The sequence below is a fragment of the Aphelocoma coerulescens genome (assembly GCF_041296385.1).
Source record: "Aphelocoma coerulescens isolate FSJ_1873_10779 chromosome Z unlocalized genomic scaffold, UR_Acoe_1.0 ChrZ, whole genome shotgun sequence".
NCBI classification, from domain to species: Eukaryota; Metazoa; Chordata; class Aves; order Passeriformes; family Corvidae; genus Aphelocoma; species Aphelocoma coerulescens.
Window position 1 is genome coordinate 18366037 of NW_027184085.1, and position 16761 is coordinate 18382797.

The 16761-nt window shown below is 39.4% G+C and overlaps 1 protein-coding gene across 2 annotated transcripts in view; it reads right to left on the reverse strand.

Moving 5' to 3' along the window:
- PDE4D (phosphodiesterase 4D) overlaps positions 1-16761 on the reverse strand; it is a 159734-nt gene that overhangs the window by 33940 nt on the left and 109033 nt on the right. For both annotated transcript variants that reach the window (XM_069000889.1, XM_069000890.1), the window contains exon 6: positions 13415-13527. In XM_069000889.1, the coding sequence (XP_068856990.1) occupies positions 13415-13527 (113 nt within the window). The remainder of the gene's footprint in view (positions 1-13414; positions 13528-16761) is intronic.

Below are 16761 nucleotides of genomic sequence, written 5' to 3' on the forward strand. Positions count from 1 at the left end.
ATTGAGGTATATTCTCTGATGAACTTGCAGTGTGGATACAAAATAAACAGACATTATTCAAGTAAAATATTATCTATTAACCTTTCATTATTACTAGGTATTTTATTAAAAAAAAAAGGCATTTTTCATATTTCAGTCCTCTTAAATAGATACTTTTACATCGCTATAAAAATCATCCCTAATTTGAAAAACATCTTAAAATCAAGCAAAATCAACAAGGGCTAAATAGGTATGGCATCATCATCTTTGGCTCACATTTTCATTTGTTAAAAAAAGAAACAAGTTGGGAAACTTTGTCCTTTTGTCCATTTACATACAATATTTGGAGCAGCTCAAAAAGCTCTGCGCAGCACACAAAACACTGGTAAGACCTTGGCAAATGAAGAAAAACATCAGCCTATCCAGTTACATGGGCACACACACACAAGCCCACTTTTGCCATGTTAAAAATGCTCACAGTCTGCCTCTAATTAAGCTTTCTCCATTCTTCCAAAGAAGCTCCCGTTTAACAGCTGATTCTACCAACTCTTTATCAAAGTGAAACAATGACAAATAAAATCAGTTTTAGGCTCCATTCCCAGCCTGATGAAATGAATGTAGAGTCTCTCACTAGCTCCAGCTAGTTGAATTTGCACAGTGTTCAAATGTTCCAGGAAACAGGAGTGATGCCCTGGTACATCCTCCCAGTCCTGCCTGCCCCTGTCCAATGCCATTTTTTGTTCAATCTCCACACCAGAGAAAAAAACTGAAAGGCTGTAATAAGTGCAGTTCATCTGTACAGGACTGTTAAGATACCCAGAGACTTTATGTCTCGTCTAAGGCAAATTCCATTCAAATTGGGATATAATATTTGATAATTGCAATGAATATTTAAGTTTTCATACTCACTTTACAAGACTGATATGTTTATTCTGTTAATTACTGCTTAATTTACTGTTACACATGTAAAAATCATAATCCTAGCTTTTAAAAACAAAACATGTTTCTCATTTTTAGACTGCTTTCTCTGTGGGCTTTAGGTGGTGAGAATTCCCAGCTACCCAGTCCAGTGTAAGCCCAGCGCATACTTTTCATGACTAGAATGAGGATTTGCCTTGGCTGTTGTCTAGTGCACCACTATATTAGTCACATCATATTAAAATATTAGTATAAATTATTGATACTAATTAAAGTCCCAGGTCTTGATTAAAAAATTTCCTGAGAGGAAAAGGACTAGGAAGCAATGCAGAGCTATTTGTCCAAGTCTGCAGACTCCTCAAAGAATCCCTGGTAGTCAAAAAGTACAAGTCAATATGGATCTTATCCCTTCCACTGCTGCCACCTATGAGCCCATCAGCAACACTAGGTGGACACAGCCTAGGTCAGTCACACTCTCACCATTTCACAAAATTATGTGCAACACTAAAGGTAAGACACCACTGCTGGGCAGGATATGGGGTGAAAAGACACACTGGAGAAGAGAAAGATTTGTATAGAGCATGCTATTCCACAATAGCCAAGACACTGTAGAAGGAAACAAAGAAAGAAAAACAAATCCCATTTACCTCTTCCCTCAAGAGCAATTAAGGCACAGTTTCATACTTAGCCACACTATTGAAATTACAGGGTGTAGTAAGATTTAAAACTCAACATATGTGCTCTCATTCTGCCTCTGATCAGCCAGGCAGCTTTAGTTTTATACAACTGGGACATTTTTCAAGCTCTGATAACCATTTCAAGAACAAACCAAAACTGCCTATGTACATCAGCATGTTTTTATTTATACCACATCTATACAATCTAAAAGACACATGAGCACAGGACTAGTATCTAGCTGAAAAGACAAAACACTTACCACAACATAGTTATCAAACTCTTTTTCTTCCTGAAGATTTATTTTATCCCAACATCACAGTTTTATTTTGTATTATCATTCCTATAACCTATCTATCTTTCACAGGTTTGCGAAACAAAGATCAAATTACAGATGTATATTCCTGATCAAAAAACATTATTTGTTTTAGGCCCCAAATACCAAGATTTCTTTCTGAACAAATTCTTTAGAGCACTTTATCATCATGTATTTAAAATTTAGCTGTTGCATTTTAAAAATAGAGGTATGTACTGAAAGCTGTGCTAGAAATGCCCAGCTCTGACTACGTATCAAAAACTTCATCATCCTGAAACCTTTACAGCAACAACCAAAAAGAGCTGCAGAAAATCCATACCAGTGCTAGAAAATGCACATACTTGTTTTTACTGACAATAAAGGGGGAAAAGCAACTACCAAATTTTGAAATGCAGTCTTACCTTGGTCCAATATTCGGGCACACAAAACTTTGGTCATGCTTCAGAGTATAGTAAAAATACAGTTATTTTACTGAGAAATCTGGGTGTTGGGCTTTAAAGTTTATGTAGCCAAACAGATATTCTGTGATTTGTCAAATAATTCACCACATTGACATTTATAGGACTAAACATTCTTATATGTTTTCCAGCTAAAGCTTCCATTGCAAGCAAAAAATAATTAATTTAGAGGCACTCTTAGAGATTTAATTTCATTTTTTGTTTTCTTAAAGCTGTTTTCCTGCAAGCAGTGTATAACAGAAAACCTCTGACATGTACACACAGAATAGCTTTGTAAAAGCAGCAAGGATACTTTCTGGCTTCTTGCTGAGACACAATTGCCTACATTTACTACAAAATGGCATCCTCATCTCTGCTTGTTGCTTTGGCCACGCCATAGGTCAGGCTTGCACTTTTTTCCCCCCAGACCTGTTTGTTTAGGACAGGCCTAGGCGCTTCCTATCATGGTGCCTGGATCAGCAGGGCGAACATTCACTGCAGCAGCAGGAGCAGGAGCCGGCACCCTCTGCCGAGGAGATCAGCAAGCAGCAGAGGGCAGAAATGCAGAGGAATCCGAGCACTCTCCCTGCAACACCAAACACAAGGGCTGCTTCGACACACGCTACATCTCATGCAAAAAATGCACCCAGATTAGAACAAAGAAGTACGTTTAAGCTCCAGTTCTCTGTGGCAGCAAAAGCTGAACAGGGGTGAGCAAAGGCTAAGATGGAAGAATCCTGGAGAGTTACAGGTTTAGAAAGCCAAACAAACACTGCATTTTGCAAGGTCTCAAGTACCGGTCTGTCCCTCTGGTTCTGAGATGTTGCTATTGAACCTCACAGTTTAATTCAAATAACAAGAGCTCAGTAGAGAAACATCCTTACACACATGCTCATCATTAACCTTAAAATGTAATTATTTTTTAGCACATTTCATTCATTTCAGCTACCAAACCAAAAACATTGTTTCATGTGTACTTGTAGAGGGGGTCCCTTTGTGCATGGGGAAAACATGGCAAAAACCAAAGCTTTGGCAACTTTAATGCTACCCATGCATCATTTACCCACCGTATAGGAGGTAATAAAGTCACCAATGCCACTACTGTGGCCACAAAGCTTACCAACAATAGCCTAGAATCACACTACTACTCACACAGTAGCAACCACCTGCAAAGCCAGCAATAGTGCACCTTCAAAATCATTTGCAGAAGCACACAGCAATTTAAGTTATCAAATCTTTAAAAACCCAAATTCAAATATTCCTTGTTATTTGTCATTACTTATCACAGTGACAATTAAGTTTAGCAAACACATTAACGACTCAAAAAATTGTTAAATATGTAAAAAAAGTCTGTTTTCTAGTCTGTCTTGGCAATTTTTCATTAAAACATACTCCAAGATGCTCAGGTCCACAATGTCTATCCAGCAGCCTGCTTTTTAGTTATTTCTGTTCCATAAACTCTTTTTCACTCTATTAGTGAAAGAGCACTATCCTGCTATTTCTTTTTTTCTTACACTAAGCTTACTGCTGTTCTTTCTCCTTATTTGAGTTGTACTACTTTTTCCATGTCCCAGGGATGAAGTTTGTAGAAACACTGTGAAAGACCATAAACTAAATGTCACCTAGGATGTTTATCCTTTATTTTTTCTGATCAGCTCCAAAAACAATCAACTGCTTCCCTCTGTCAGCAAGGACACATGAATCACATCCTCACTTATTAAAAATTGCTCATTTGCACAACCCTTTGAAGCACCAAAGGTGGGGGCAATATATTATGAAAAGTCATTGTTTCTACATAAAATAATCCTTCAGTTTATATTCTAAAATGCTCAATATAAACCACTACAATGGGAAAGAATAGGAAAAGATATCTGACACCTTCATATCTAGTCTCTGCAACTAAAATAACTTTTTAAGTACCAACTGGTGCAGGGGTTCTGAATCTATTGATGGTATCAGTACAGAACAAGAGAAACATATTTTATTATAAATATTATTAGAATATTAGAATATTAGAATTATTATAAAATTCTACCTACCCATTTTGGAGTCCTCTTCTTAGAAGCTGATTTGTGGTAACTAAAGCATCATTATTGCTATTCATTTTACTCTTGGTCATTAGAAAAAGACATCTCTGTTATAACTGCTAATTCTGGATCACAAAAATCATGTTTATACAAATATTAATCTCAGCTGGCAGTGTGAGGTTTTCTGTAACCCTGGGTAAAACTACTGCATTAAGTCTGTACAGTCAACCTTGAGCACAAATCAGATAACCTGGTTTAAATACATTAACGCCTGCTTTTACAGGTCCTCTAAATCATGTAAACTAATTCAATTAAAAACCACACATCTTTATATCCATCAAAAATACTCCTGGAATTACGTATCTGGGGAATATGACTGATGTAGTGGAGTGGTTAGGAGGTTGCAGTTAACCACATATATTTACTTCTTGTAAGGCTTGGCCGTTCATTCCAGAATAAAATGAACATTGACTTAATTTTGCAAAAACCAGCAGCCTTTCTTACAGCAATTCCGACTGGAAGGTTTAGCTGATGGTATTGTCTTGCTGTGGGATCTTATATAAGCATTCAACCAGCTCATTTTCATTAGCTGGTCATATATTAGTGGACTGCAACTTAATAAAAGCAGCGAGCTGTTTAAATTTTGCTCCTACAGAGTCTTGTTAACAGTCCCTACATATCAGCTTGACTCAGTGTTGCTCCTCTGCTGGTGACTGGAGATGGTACTCCTGCCTGTGCAGCTCCTTTTCAACACCTGGAGCAGGCAAACAGAGGGAACAACAGGCAGAACTTCCCCTAGCACAGCAGCGTCTCCCTTGTTTGCAGACCCAGATGAAGCAGCAGTCCCCTGTCGCAGCACATCGTGCCCACAAGGTACAGAACAGGGCAGCCACAGGGCAAGTTCACCTCTGACCTGCTCAGAGGTGAACAAGCTCAAGAGGCAGGTGCTGGCCACCGCCCTGCTCACCTGGTTTCAAGGCAGGATGAGTAGCATCACTTTCCATCATGCCTTAGCTTGCCTAGATTCAGTTCTGCAGCTCACTGGGGGACCAGCTGTGAATTAACCAGAACTGGGATCAACTTCTACTGAGATAAGCTTTATTAAAAAAACTAAAACAAACAAAAAACCACAGACCAGGAAATATCCATCCACAACATACTCAATCCTGTGATGAGTCTCCTAAATACAGAAAGTTTTAGCACACGATACAAAAACCCCTACTAACATAACTGAAACAGAACAGTTTCTTATTACAGTTTCTTTATGAGACAAAGTCTGAAGTGACATTTCAGCAAATACCACATTTGTTGTAACAAAACGTCATATAAGAGTGGAAGCTGCCTCTTACTGGAAACAAAAAAAAACCAAAAAACAAAACAAAACAAAAAAAGAATGGCCACTGCTTTCCTAAATGCTTCATATTTTACAGTCTAGCTTTGACTAAAGCAGCACCCTATCATGAATACAATGCCACCATTCTTGGTTCTAAATATTGTAAGAAGGAGCCACAACTATTTAGATAGTTCTCATACCTTTCACTTGTCATGAATACCACCTTATTACTGAGCAGGAAGTTATTAGATACTCATACCCATGAAGGACCTTTCCAAGTAAGAGTTTTGGAGAAAAATATTTTTTTGTAAATGCCAAAATAAGGCACAATGATGTCTGCATTTTAACTAAATAATCCAGCTCCTGGAAAAATTTCATAATTTTAAAATCTGTTATTATGGTGGTTGAAAATAATGTTATTTTCCCACATTAAAACCTAGTTATTTACTCTGTAACATTTCATCTGTATTTTTCTGTCCCATTATGCTAAAGGAAAGAATCTTTCATACTGCAGCATTTCCTATAATTAAAGAGGCTACAAAAAAGGTCTGTTTGTATGTTGGCATGGACCATTTGTTTATATTTATGGAAAAAATTATCAAGTTATTAGGGACTGGGAAGCTCTGCAATCTTAGAAGCAGCTAAAAAGCTGAAACGTGCTAAATAATAGCAACCCTCAAAGAGGCATAATGCTTCTTACACATCTCTTACATCCAGGACCTTGCAAAAAGTAGTGAATGAGAGATGCAAAAACCTATTTTTCTTCTAAAACTTAACATACAGACTGAATCTGTGAGATTAAGAGCTCCTATCTTGTTTTTGAAATGCCGGTGTTCTTTTATCAACTGTTATGTCTATGAGCTCTAGGCTCCTTTCCACTGGTGCAGAGCACAATAGCCTGTGCTGGATACTTCTGTTGAAGAAGACTCCCAAAAAAAAGTAGAAGGGGCTGACCCCACCACAGATTTAAGATGTTTTGAAATCACAACTGCCTTCTTGTCAAGGCCTGAGGAGGCCAGTGATTGCTGTCATGTACCCACACAAGGAGTAAGGGCTGCTTACAGCTCAGCTGTCTTGAGCCTCACCCACCACATTTACTTCACTATCCTACCAGTAAAACTATGTTTCATAATTTTTCTCATTTGGCAGCAACCCCACAACCCCTATGGAAGCAGCAGGATCTGCACAGAAGAGATTCAGCCACAGCTGAAGTGGCACCCCTACTCCATCCACTTGTTTCTGAAGAGATGGAGGTGTCCATAAATGATAAGGAGTGACTGGTGCAAACCATCTGCTTGAAAGCAAGCTTCACCTTTTATCTTGCTGCAGCACATCCCTGTGCAATACAGCAAGCAAAGTGCTATCTCCTTTTATTTTTTATATAAAAATTTAGGTACACCTCACTCATCACTGCAGTTACCCAAGGGCAAGTCTGCTGCTCTCCAGGAGCATGAGTAGTCTTACATGAGAGCAAATAAAGTTGTGCACAGGGAACTGCCCTCCAGCCCAGAGGTCTTAAAATCCTTTCAGGCTGGCTTCAGTGAATGGAAAATGAGGAGTGTTCCTAGAAAACCATTCCTTCCTTACCTCCACAATACTCTCGCCCTTTTCTTTTGTTATAAAGTACAAAAAAATTGGGGAAGCCACACAAGTATGCATTAATTAAAATTCAGGCTTACCACTTATTAGTATACCTTTACTTTGTCACTGTACAAACTGAAATCTTTAATGAATAGAAAAATTCCTGATTGTGCACAGAACAACCATTCTCTTGCCAACAGCTGCCCCTTAATCATGATCCTTATCACAGAGCTGCACTCTAAAGAGCTAACCAAAACTTCAGATTTTCTTAGAGAGATCTGAGAATTTAAAACCCAATTAAACTACCATGTCAGCCAGCCAAGCGCAATGGCATTGCCAGACAGAGGACTGTCACACAGCAAGCCCCATACTTACTCATGAAAACAACAAATTTCTTTTCTACTGCCAAGTTTCCAGTACCTATTATGCCCATAGCTGAAACCCAAGTGACTGACCGCTGTTTAAATCCTCTTAAGTGGATATAACATATTATCTTGTCCCTTAACTGGAAACAGGTCAATCTAACCAGTGTCTGCGACAGGGGAGACAATTTTACTCTGGCTGAGCTTCCACATTTGGAAAAACCATTGCAAAAAATTATGCTCTTACATACAAAAGGTAATTTCTGAAGACAAGCTCCTTACTGTGCCATGAAGCTGACCCCAAAGCTGGAAGCAAGAATATAAAACAGACAACGCTAAAATCCAGTCTGTTAACAAAAAGACTGAGTCATGTTCATTAGTTCTAGACACAGCCTATCTAGGACCATACAAAAGTACTAGCCACCAGAGCACTTCAGCTTTTTCGCAGAATAAGACAAAGATAAAACAGACAGGTTGACTAAATCAGGAGTCAGAGCCTGTCATCAGCTCCATTTATTCTGGGCCTGGGTAAACTCAGAGAGCTACTGTCAGTCTGGGGTAACACAATAATGCTTCTCCATTCAATGGGGGCTTTTGTGAAGAGCTGCCAGGGGCCTGGAGGCACCTTCTGGCCCTGCTTTTTTCACCCCAGCAAGGGTCACGCTGGAATGCTGATTTTCCTGGGAAGACGGGGCTTTCCTGGGAAAACACAGTTAAGGTAACATAGCACCTCCATTTGAAGCATTTTAGAGTTTACAAATGGTCCATTATTTGACCTAAGTAATAAATTTAGCCTCACTCTTTCCCCAGATATTATGTTAGTCAGCTCCCCATTACCTGTGTGAGCTTTTTAGTGCTGAAAAGATGAAAGGAAAAATACTTTTTAGCAGCAAGAAAATGTGATTATAAACCAGCTCAAATTGGCAGAGGAGGGAACATAAAAAAAAAAAAAAAGTAAGCAAACAGCTTTCAAGTTGCCTTCAAATATAATTTTGGTCTATATTAAATATTTACAGGTAAGTAATTTTTTAAAATCAAGTATCATTAAGATTATTATGTGAATGTACATAGTGGGTGACAAGTACAGGACTATAAATACAAGCCCTATGTTACATTAGGGCAGTTTTTGGATGTCAGCTGGTTGATAACATTGATGCTTTGGGTATTTCCAAATCACTGAAAAAAAACTCAGAAAGATTTTTTTTTTAAGTAACTACAACTAGTAACTGTCTTTAAATAGGCTTCTACTCTAACCTGTAAGCATTTGCACATACTGGTAATAGAAGCTGGACGATTATAAGGAAGTCTATACTTAAAAAGTAGGTTCATAGCTAACACGGTCCTACTAAGTCAAATCAAAATTTTCTCAGCTCTGATACCTAAAAGAGATTCCTAGAGAAAGGGTATTCACTTACATTTGTAGTGGGAAAGAAGTACCCTATGAATGACACCTTCTAAACTCTTGCTCTTTACCAGTTATTAGCAAACCCTGAAAAACACATCCTCTGCAGGAGAGTAAAAGCTGAAACAAAAATGACACAATCTGAAACTTTTCCCATGTCTAAGTTCAGATTCTTAGACACACAAGAGCAACAAACATGAGATGCTTGCAAAATCATGCTTACAGAAGTAAAAATACGCTTTTGCAAACAAGTTTCATTATATATATTCATCCACATTTGACTAATCTACAAATAATGCTGTCTAAGAGAAAGCAGTTGCTACATCTTTATTACTGGAATTTTTAATTTGTGTATTGTCTATCACAGAATAACTCTCAGATCCAGAATCAGGACCATAAACTACACAGTGCCAAACTGAATACTGGAAGAAGACAGTTCTTCTCCCAGAGAACTTAAAATCTATTAAATTTTGCTTTAATCTCATTTAGCAGAAATAAAAAGAACAGGGTGCTACTCAATAAAAAATAAGAAAACTATTAAAAAGAAAAAAAGAAAAAAACCATCAGTCTGCAACTTGGAAACTTTAAAAACATCATTTGTTTGTATATGTTCATCAAAGTAGCTGAATCTAAAGTTTGAAATCACAATTAACAAGCTAGTAGCCTCCTAAACCCCATTTTTTTCAGGAGCTATTACTCACAATTCAGTTTAGCAAGAAGTGATATGGGTTATCATCTGTGGAAATCAGAACAGTTAAATAGAGACATCTAACTATTCCTTGGGATCCTATCTTTAATGACCCAGATTTGTAAACTATTTCCTAAAATTAATTTAGTATTGTTGTGTTTTTCTGAGCTTTCTTGAACAGATATACAGTCCACTGACATTGGGCAATATTAACGGTACATGATACAGAAATCAGACATAGTTCTCCCAAAATGAAAGACATTTTCGTCAATTTTCCAAATTGACGGTGCTTCTTATATATATTATTTTTTGCTTTGGAGCCTTTCAAGGCTTTAAAGGGTTTCTGAAGGAGGACAAAGATGACAAACTTCCTGTGCTTTCAAAAAGCTGGTTTTCTCTTGCTAGTACCCAATTTCAGAAGCTAGCAATTTAAGTAAACACCAAGTACTGTAAGATTCATAACAACACAATGACAAGTGACAATACAACTACATACTATGTCCTTTGGAAATCACGCTGATTTACAAACTATGCCTATGGGTGCACCAGAGATCCATCAGTTACTTCACATGCAATGGCTGCAGGCATTTGGAAATCTTTGTATCACAGGCTGGGAAAAGGGAAATCATCTGGATATTACAGTCATACTGATGTAATGTAGGCAGCCAAGCATCATAGCTGGCTTCCTCCAGAACAGACCTACAGCATGTTCTCAAAGATTTTGGGTAACACAGTCCCACAACATGTCAGGGCTCACCCAGAGGTCATGTATAGCACCTTGTCACTACTGCTTTAATCAATTTTAAGCAGGGAGAAGAAGGATCTTCTTATGTATCTGCATCATTCCACTTTCTGTCATCCACAGCTGTGAGCTGGCACGTCATAGACTACTGTTAATTGAGCAAGAGGGGCATCTAAACAAAATAAATACCCCTGAACTGGGATACGCTAATGCTAGTCCTACGCAAGCATTACAACAGCAAAGGGATTCCAAACAGATGAAGCCAACAGTTCAGACTGTCAACTCACTGCACAGTGGGAGGGAGATAAGACTCACTCCCTGGACTCCTCCAAGCATTCAGGACACAAAATACTGCTTCCACCCTGGTTTTTTTTTTCCTCTACTATGGCAGCCTTTCCTCAATGGGCAAAAGTTCTTACCTAGTGCAGAGTACAATTCTTATGCCACCCCTTATGTCTTGCATGTGTTCACATAAAAAAGGAAAACTAATAATGATGAAAATGCTGCTACATATGAAATAAAGGGGAGAGAAATAAGCAAGGGAAATAGCTGAAAGTCCAGGGGAAAAAACCCACACCAACAATGAGTCAGTCTTGTGGGTTAGTTCTTTGAGAAACCCATAGAAAAGTAAAGAAATAAGTGAGAAACTATGTTGTTCTGTCTCAACAACATTCCTTTTCCTGATTTTCTCATCTGATTTTACAGGACCTACTCTTCAGAGAGAGGACAGAGTACTCTTGCATGTTCATTTCTGTACTGAAGTCTGTGTTCTCAGCCTTGAGCAAAGCTTTTCTACTTCAGTTTCTCAATAAGCTAAAATAGTATAATTTACCTATATGCCTCACTGAGACATCACACTTTGCAGTTATATTACAATAGGAGGTATTGTATAAATGCTGGATACATTTCAGTAATCAGAAGTAAAATGATTCTTTAGAACAACCTGCTGTACACCTGAAATAAAAATCCTCCTGCACTAATTTTTCCTCACACTATTGTATGGACTTGCTGGTTTATATTGAAGATTGTTCACATGATGGTTAGTGGCACAGATTTACCTTCTGGGTTTTGTTTTTTAATTTCTTAACAAACAAAACAAAAAACTCCCAAATGAACACTGAAAGATGACACAAGTTTGTACAAGGGGGTAAATTTAAAAAAAAAGAGGTGAAAATGCTTACTAATTCAAACAAATACAAACAAAGCATAATATCAAACACAGTAGCACCTCTGAATCTACTTATAAATGCACACAATTCATCAAATTTTATTTTAAAAATGTCCTCTTTCTGTAAAAATCTGAATATACTTGGCAAAACTTAAAAAACATTGATTTGCAATTAATTTTACCTTATTCTAGAAACAACTTGCCCTCACTGTTCATCAAATACACTGCATATCTTATATACTATAAGGAGTTAAATAAATACTTGAAGAAAATGAAGCCTTTTGTGAAAGAATGGTTATACAGACATGACAAGCCAGGAAACCAACAGGTGTTCAAACCGGTTAGTAAGGAAAGACCACGTTGTGTGTGTCGGTCTGATCTCACTCCCTTTGGAAACAAAGTCTCTAGATTCATATAGTGCTGAAACAGCCTCAGAAACTCTTGACTTTGTAACTTAGCAATGCATAAACAATAGGTACTGAGTAACAAGATCTTTCAGCTGCAATAAAAACTGAAAATGCAGTTCTGAGAATAGCGTAATGCCAGGCAGGTAACTCCTAAAACAGTGATCAAATTGGTGCTAAGAGTCTCTAAAGCCAAGAAAAGCACAGGGGATATTACACTGTGGGATTAAACTGCACAAGTGTAATAATACTGACATGCATAATCATATCTGACATGCAGGCACACTTGAACAGCAACTTAAAAACAGTCAATAACAAACAGCAGATACTTGGTAAGAGCAGTCAAAGCGAGACAGTAGAATATTAAGAAAGCATAGGCTGACTCAAAATAACTATTTGCCAGCTTAAAAAAAAATTATTAATTACAACTAAAATGATTAAAAGATGCTAAAATATCATCAGCTGCTTTTGCAGACATAAGAGATGGAAAACTAGCCTATTCAATTAAAGCTTTCTTCTTATTTCTAATTGTACATGTTGCTGCTCAAGTATTCAGTTGATGAAAAATATAAAAATCAATTTTGAAGTAACAGCAGCTTTATTAATTCACCTTAAAAAAACGAACTCCAGAAATGTACCTGGACATTCTTTGCAAACCAAAATCAGGAAAGAAAGTTTACTTATGAATGAAGGATGTGGAAACTCAATTTCAAATTGCAAAACCAAAGCACATACAGACCATAGCAGACCCCGGCACAGAGTTCCCAGATAATGCGAATCCTCAGCTTCCAGGATGAGAAGGAAGTGCGCACTCTGTTGCAGAAGCACACCTCTGGATGTAGGTGTCTACTGTGATGGCACTTTGGTTGAGAGCGTGTTCTTTCATAACAAATAGCGTTATGAGAGCTGTCATCATCACTGTTTACAAAGAGAAACCACCATACAGCTCCCCTGGGCTCAAGAACTATCTTTATCACCTTTCATGCTACTTTCTACACCGTTTCTAGGAAAGATCCCTAATTCTGTAAGGGATTCTGTGAAAAGAAGGAGCAACTGAAGAGATTATTGCCAGCAGCCGTGAACAATCTCTTTTTGTTTTTAAACCGACACACGCAAGAAAACACTGTAGCTTTACAAGACCTGCATCACTTTCACAACTTGCCCTGAAATTTAAAAGACTGGTGCAAAAAGCCACAACGGAAGCCGCTCCCGCTCCCAAACCGGCGTGCGGACACTGCTTGCCCACGTCAAGTTTCTCCGCCCGGGGTCGCTCCAGCGCCCTGGCCCCTCCGGCTGCCCCTGACCCTGCGCAGCCCCGGCTGCCGCGACCCCCCGCCCGCAGGGGGGAGCGGGACGGCGAGGCCGAGCCCCCGGGCTCCTACCTTGTTCGAGGCCATTTCGCTGACGGAGTGCCTGGTCTGCAGGGTCTCCAGCTGGTCCAGGCACCAGTCCAGCTCCTCCATGGTCTCGCTAGCCAGTTTTTGGTAGGCCTCCTCTGCGGAAAGACAGGGGAAAGCGCGCTCAGTTCGCAAGCGTTTAACAGGGCTCACGGGGAGCGCCAGCGCGCCCATCCTCCGCTGCCCGGTGCCCGGACACGGGCGCTGCTCCCTCATTCTGCGGGCGCGGGCGGCGGCTCTGCCCCTCCGCGGGGCCGCGCTCTGCGGAGACACCGGGGCGGCGCGGGCAAGAAACTTCGGTCGTGCCGGGCTCGCCCCTTGCCCCGGCTCCGCCGCCCGCCCTGGGGCCGCTGCCGCCCGCAGCGCCGCCCCCTCGAGGGAGGCGTCCGGCTCGGCACCGCGCCCCGGCACCGCGGCGCGGCAAGCACGGCGCGGGGGGCACGGGAAGCGCGGAGGCACGGGAAGCGCGGAGGCACGGCTGCTGAGGGCACCCACACCCACCCACACCCCGCCGGCAGCCGCGCCGAGCCGTCCTCCCTCTTACCTATCCACCGCGGCACCATCAGAAATTAACGGGTTAACCTTTATAGAAGCGCGGGGAAAGGTGTAAGAGCACATGTGAGTGCCCCGAACAACGATGGCCCGCCGAAGCACCAGCTGTCAAAGGAGTGCTCAGATAACTGCAGTCGTGTTTGCTCTAACCCAGAGCCTGTGTGTGTGTGTGCTAGAGCCGGCACAGAGTATTGCATGTTGGCTGTAAGCACAAAAGAACCAGTGAAAAAGTTTTGGAACTGGACACAGGAACACAATATGGGCAATGAACCCAATAATAGTATGGAAAACCACAGTTTAACAAAAATTGCTAAATATTCAATTGGAAGTAAATGTCTTGCAGAAGTTTCAGTTACAGACAGGAAGACGTACCCTTCTTCAACAACTCCCCAATAACAGGAAATCTGTCACTATGCAAATAATTTCAGAAAAATAATCCTATATGCAGAGTGCAAGCCTCACCTACCAAGCCCAGCTCTTTTTTATTACAATGTAGATCTGAACACAAGAAAGCTTCTCCACATTGAACTCAGAGCTGAGTGAGTTTTAGCCCAGGTATCCTGTATTCCAAGCTGTGTATCTGAAACATCAGGTTTTGAAACTGCTGGTGTAGACACATCTAGATCAGCTACATACATGTAAACTTGACTCCAAGGTAGAGAAATGTCTCTTTGGTTGGCTTGTTATGGACATCTATAACATCTCCCTTGACTAGTTTCACATCGATAACATCTCCCTTAACTTGTTTCACATCAAATTAACCTTATTTTCAAATGTCAGACAAGCAAAAAATCAGGAAAACAAATTACCTAAAACTCCTATTCAAATAAAACACGCCAGCATGGACTACTGCCAAATAGCCCAGTGCATTACTGTACAACAACCTGGATACTAGACTTGTTTCTTTTTATGTTTCTAAGCACATGCTCAGAAGCTTCAAGTACCCTCACAACTTTTAAACTTCACATGCTTGTGGCTATTGCAAAAACATCCCCTGATTTTGAATAATGTTCACTTACATCTGGAAAAAGGTAATGCAAGAAGTTTGAATTGAGATTAATTGGCAGAACCATTTAAAGAAAATTTTGCAGTGCTGGCCACTTCAGTAAACACATTAACCAACACTCAACAAAAAAAATCCCCACTAAAGTGTAAACACTGTCATTCAGATGCATACTTACTAGAAATGCTATCTCATCCAAAGGAATTTCCTGGACAATAAAGTCAGGATTTCCAGCCTGTTTATCTATCAAAAGAGAATCCATGACGTTCTATAATACAACAGACATCACAGCTCACTAATTCTTGAACACAGTAAAACAAGTTCGTATGATGTTATTTTTCAGCTAGCCTGCAGCCTGCCCAACAGCAATTCTTGAAAATCAGATACTAGGAACCATGTTTTTCTTAACAAAACCATCCCTTCTAATACTTAAGAAAGTATTCAAATGACTTTTTTCCTCAAGAAGTATGAAAACCACAAAACAAATTCAAGGGATACAATATTTAGGTAAAACTAATAAAATGCTCAGTTTGCTATTTATTTAGCAAATATATATATATTACAAATGGCACCTTGCATTCAGGAATATTTATCTACTATTCACCTTCCCAGTACATCTCAAAGCACATTAGAAAGCAGAATCCATCACTCACAAGGAAGTTCCTCACCCTTAGGATGCTTCTCACGATCTCCCACTTCAGACTGCCACACTTCAAGAGTCTGTGACTGCCGTGGGGACCCAACTGACCACTCAGACTAAGTAAAATTCTGATGGCCAATGCTAGGCTTAAGACTTGCTGGACTTGGCACCTCCTGACAATTCTCAGAACTCAGAGCTGTCAGACCAATCTTAAATGGAAATAAAAGGTTTTCTAAATGATGGCAAAGTACCCATCAAACAAGCACACCTGCAGTTCTGAAGGGCAGAACAACCGTAGGAAAGCTTTTTTCTGAACAGTACCAAAGCTCTAAATTTGGCCCACACTTTTGTTGTTATACAATGTGGTGGAAAATGTTGAGGTTAACAGCTTTTCAAGTATAACACTCCGGTGCCACTAAGCTAAGAATAAAAGAATAATTATCAGCTGTGCAGCTTTGAGAGCCTCACAACACTGTTTCTGACTTCTCTGTTACCTCTAAGATAGCACCCTGTAATTAGATCCAGGACTGATCTACTAATCAGTTTTTTTGTTTTAGACACATGATCAAGCTTCCCCACCCAGACGATAAAGTCCTAAGACAGATTAACTTCTGTAAATGAGAGGCATCTTGAAATGTCAAAGGTTCTTTTTATGTCTCATTAGGCTTTAATAAGAGGAAGAGAAGTACATTTTAACACCAGCTGCTTTAAGAATTTGCATGTTATTTTGTATATGCTTTTAGAAAAAAGGAAGTGACAGCAAGTGTTCTCTTTTCAGTTTACAGATTACAAGAAATTCCTATATATGTAGCTTTCAGTATGGTACATAGAAAAAAAAAAAAAAACACCAACAAATGAAAGGCTAGCAGAAAGAAAAAGCTCTAGCATAATCATTTGGCACTGCACAGCTATTTTTTTAAAGAGTGTTCTACTGTCTGTGTCTATAAAAGACTTGATTCTTAGCACAGCACCTAACAAAACACCATAGATGGCTCCACTTTAATTCACATCGTTATTTGGGAACAATTTCTGTTCAAAAATTTTGAAGGGAAAAAATTACTATATGGCAATACTTATGTAGAGTGTCCACTTTATGTAATGGTTTGTCATGATTTTCATATATGTTGTTTTGCTATT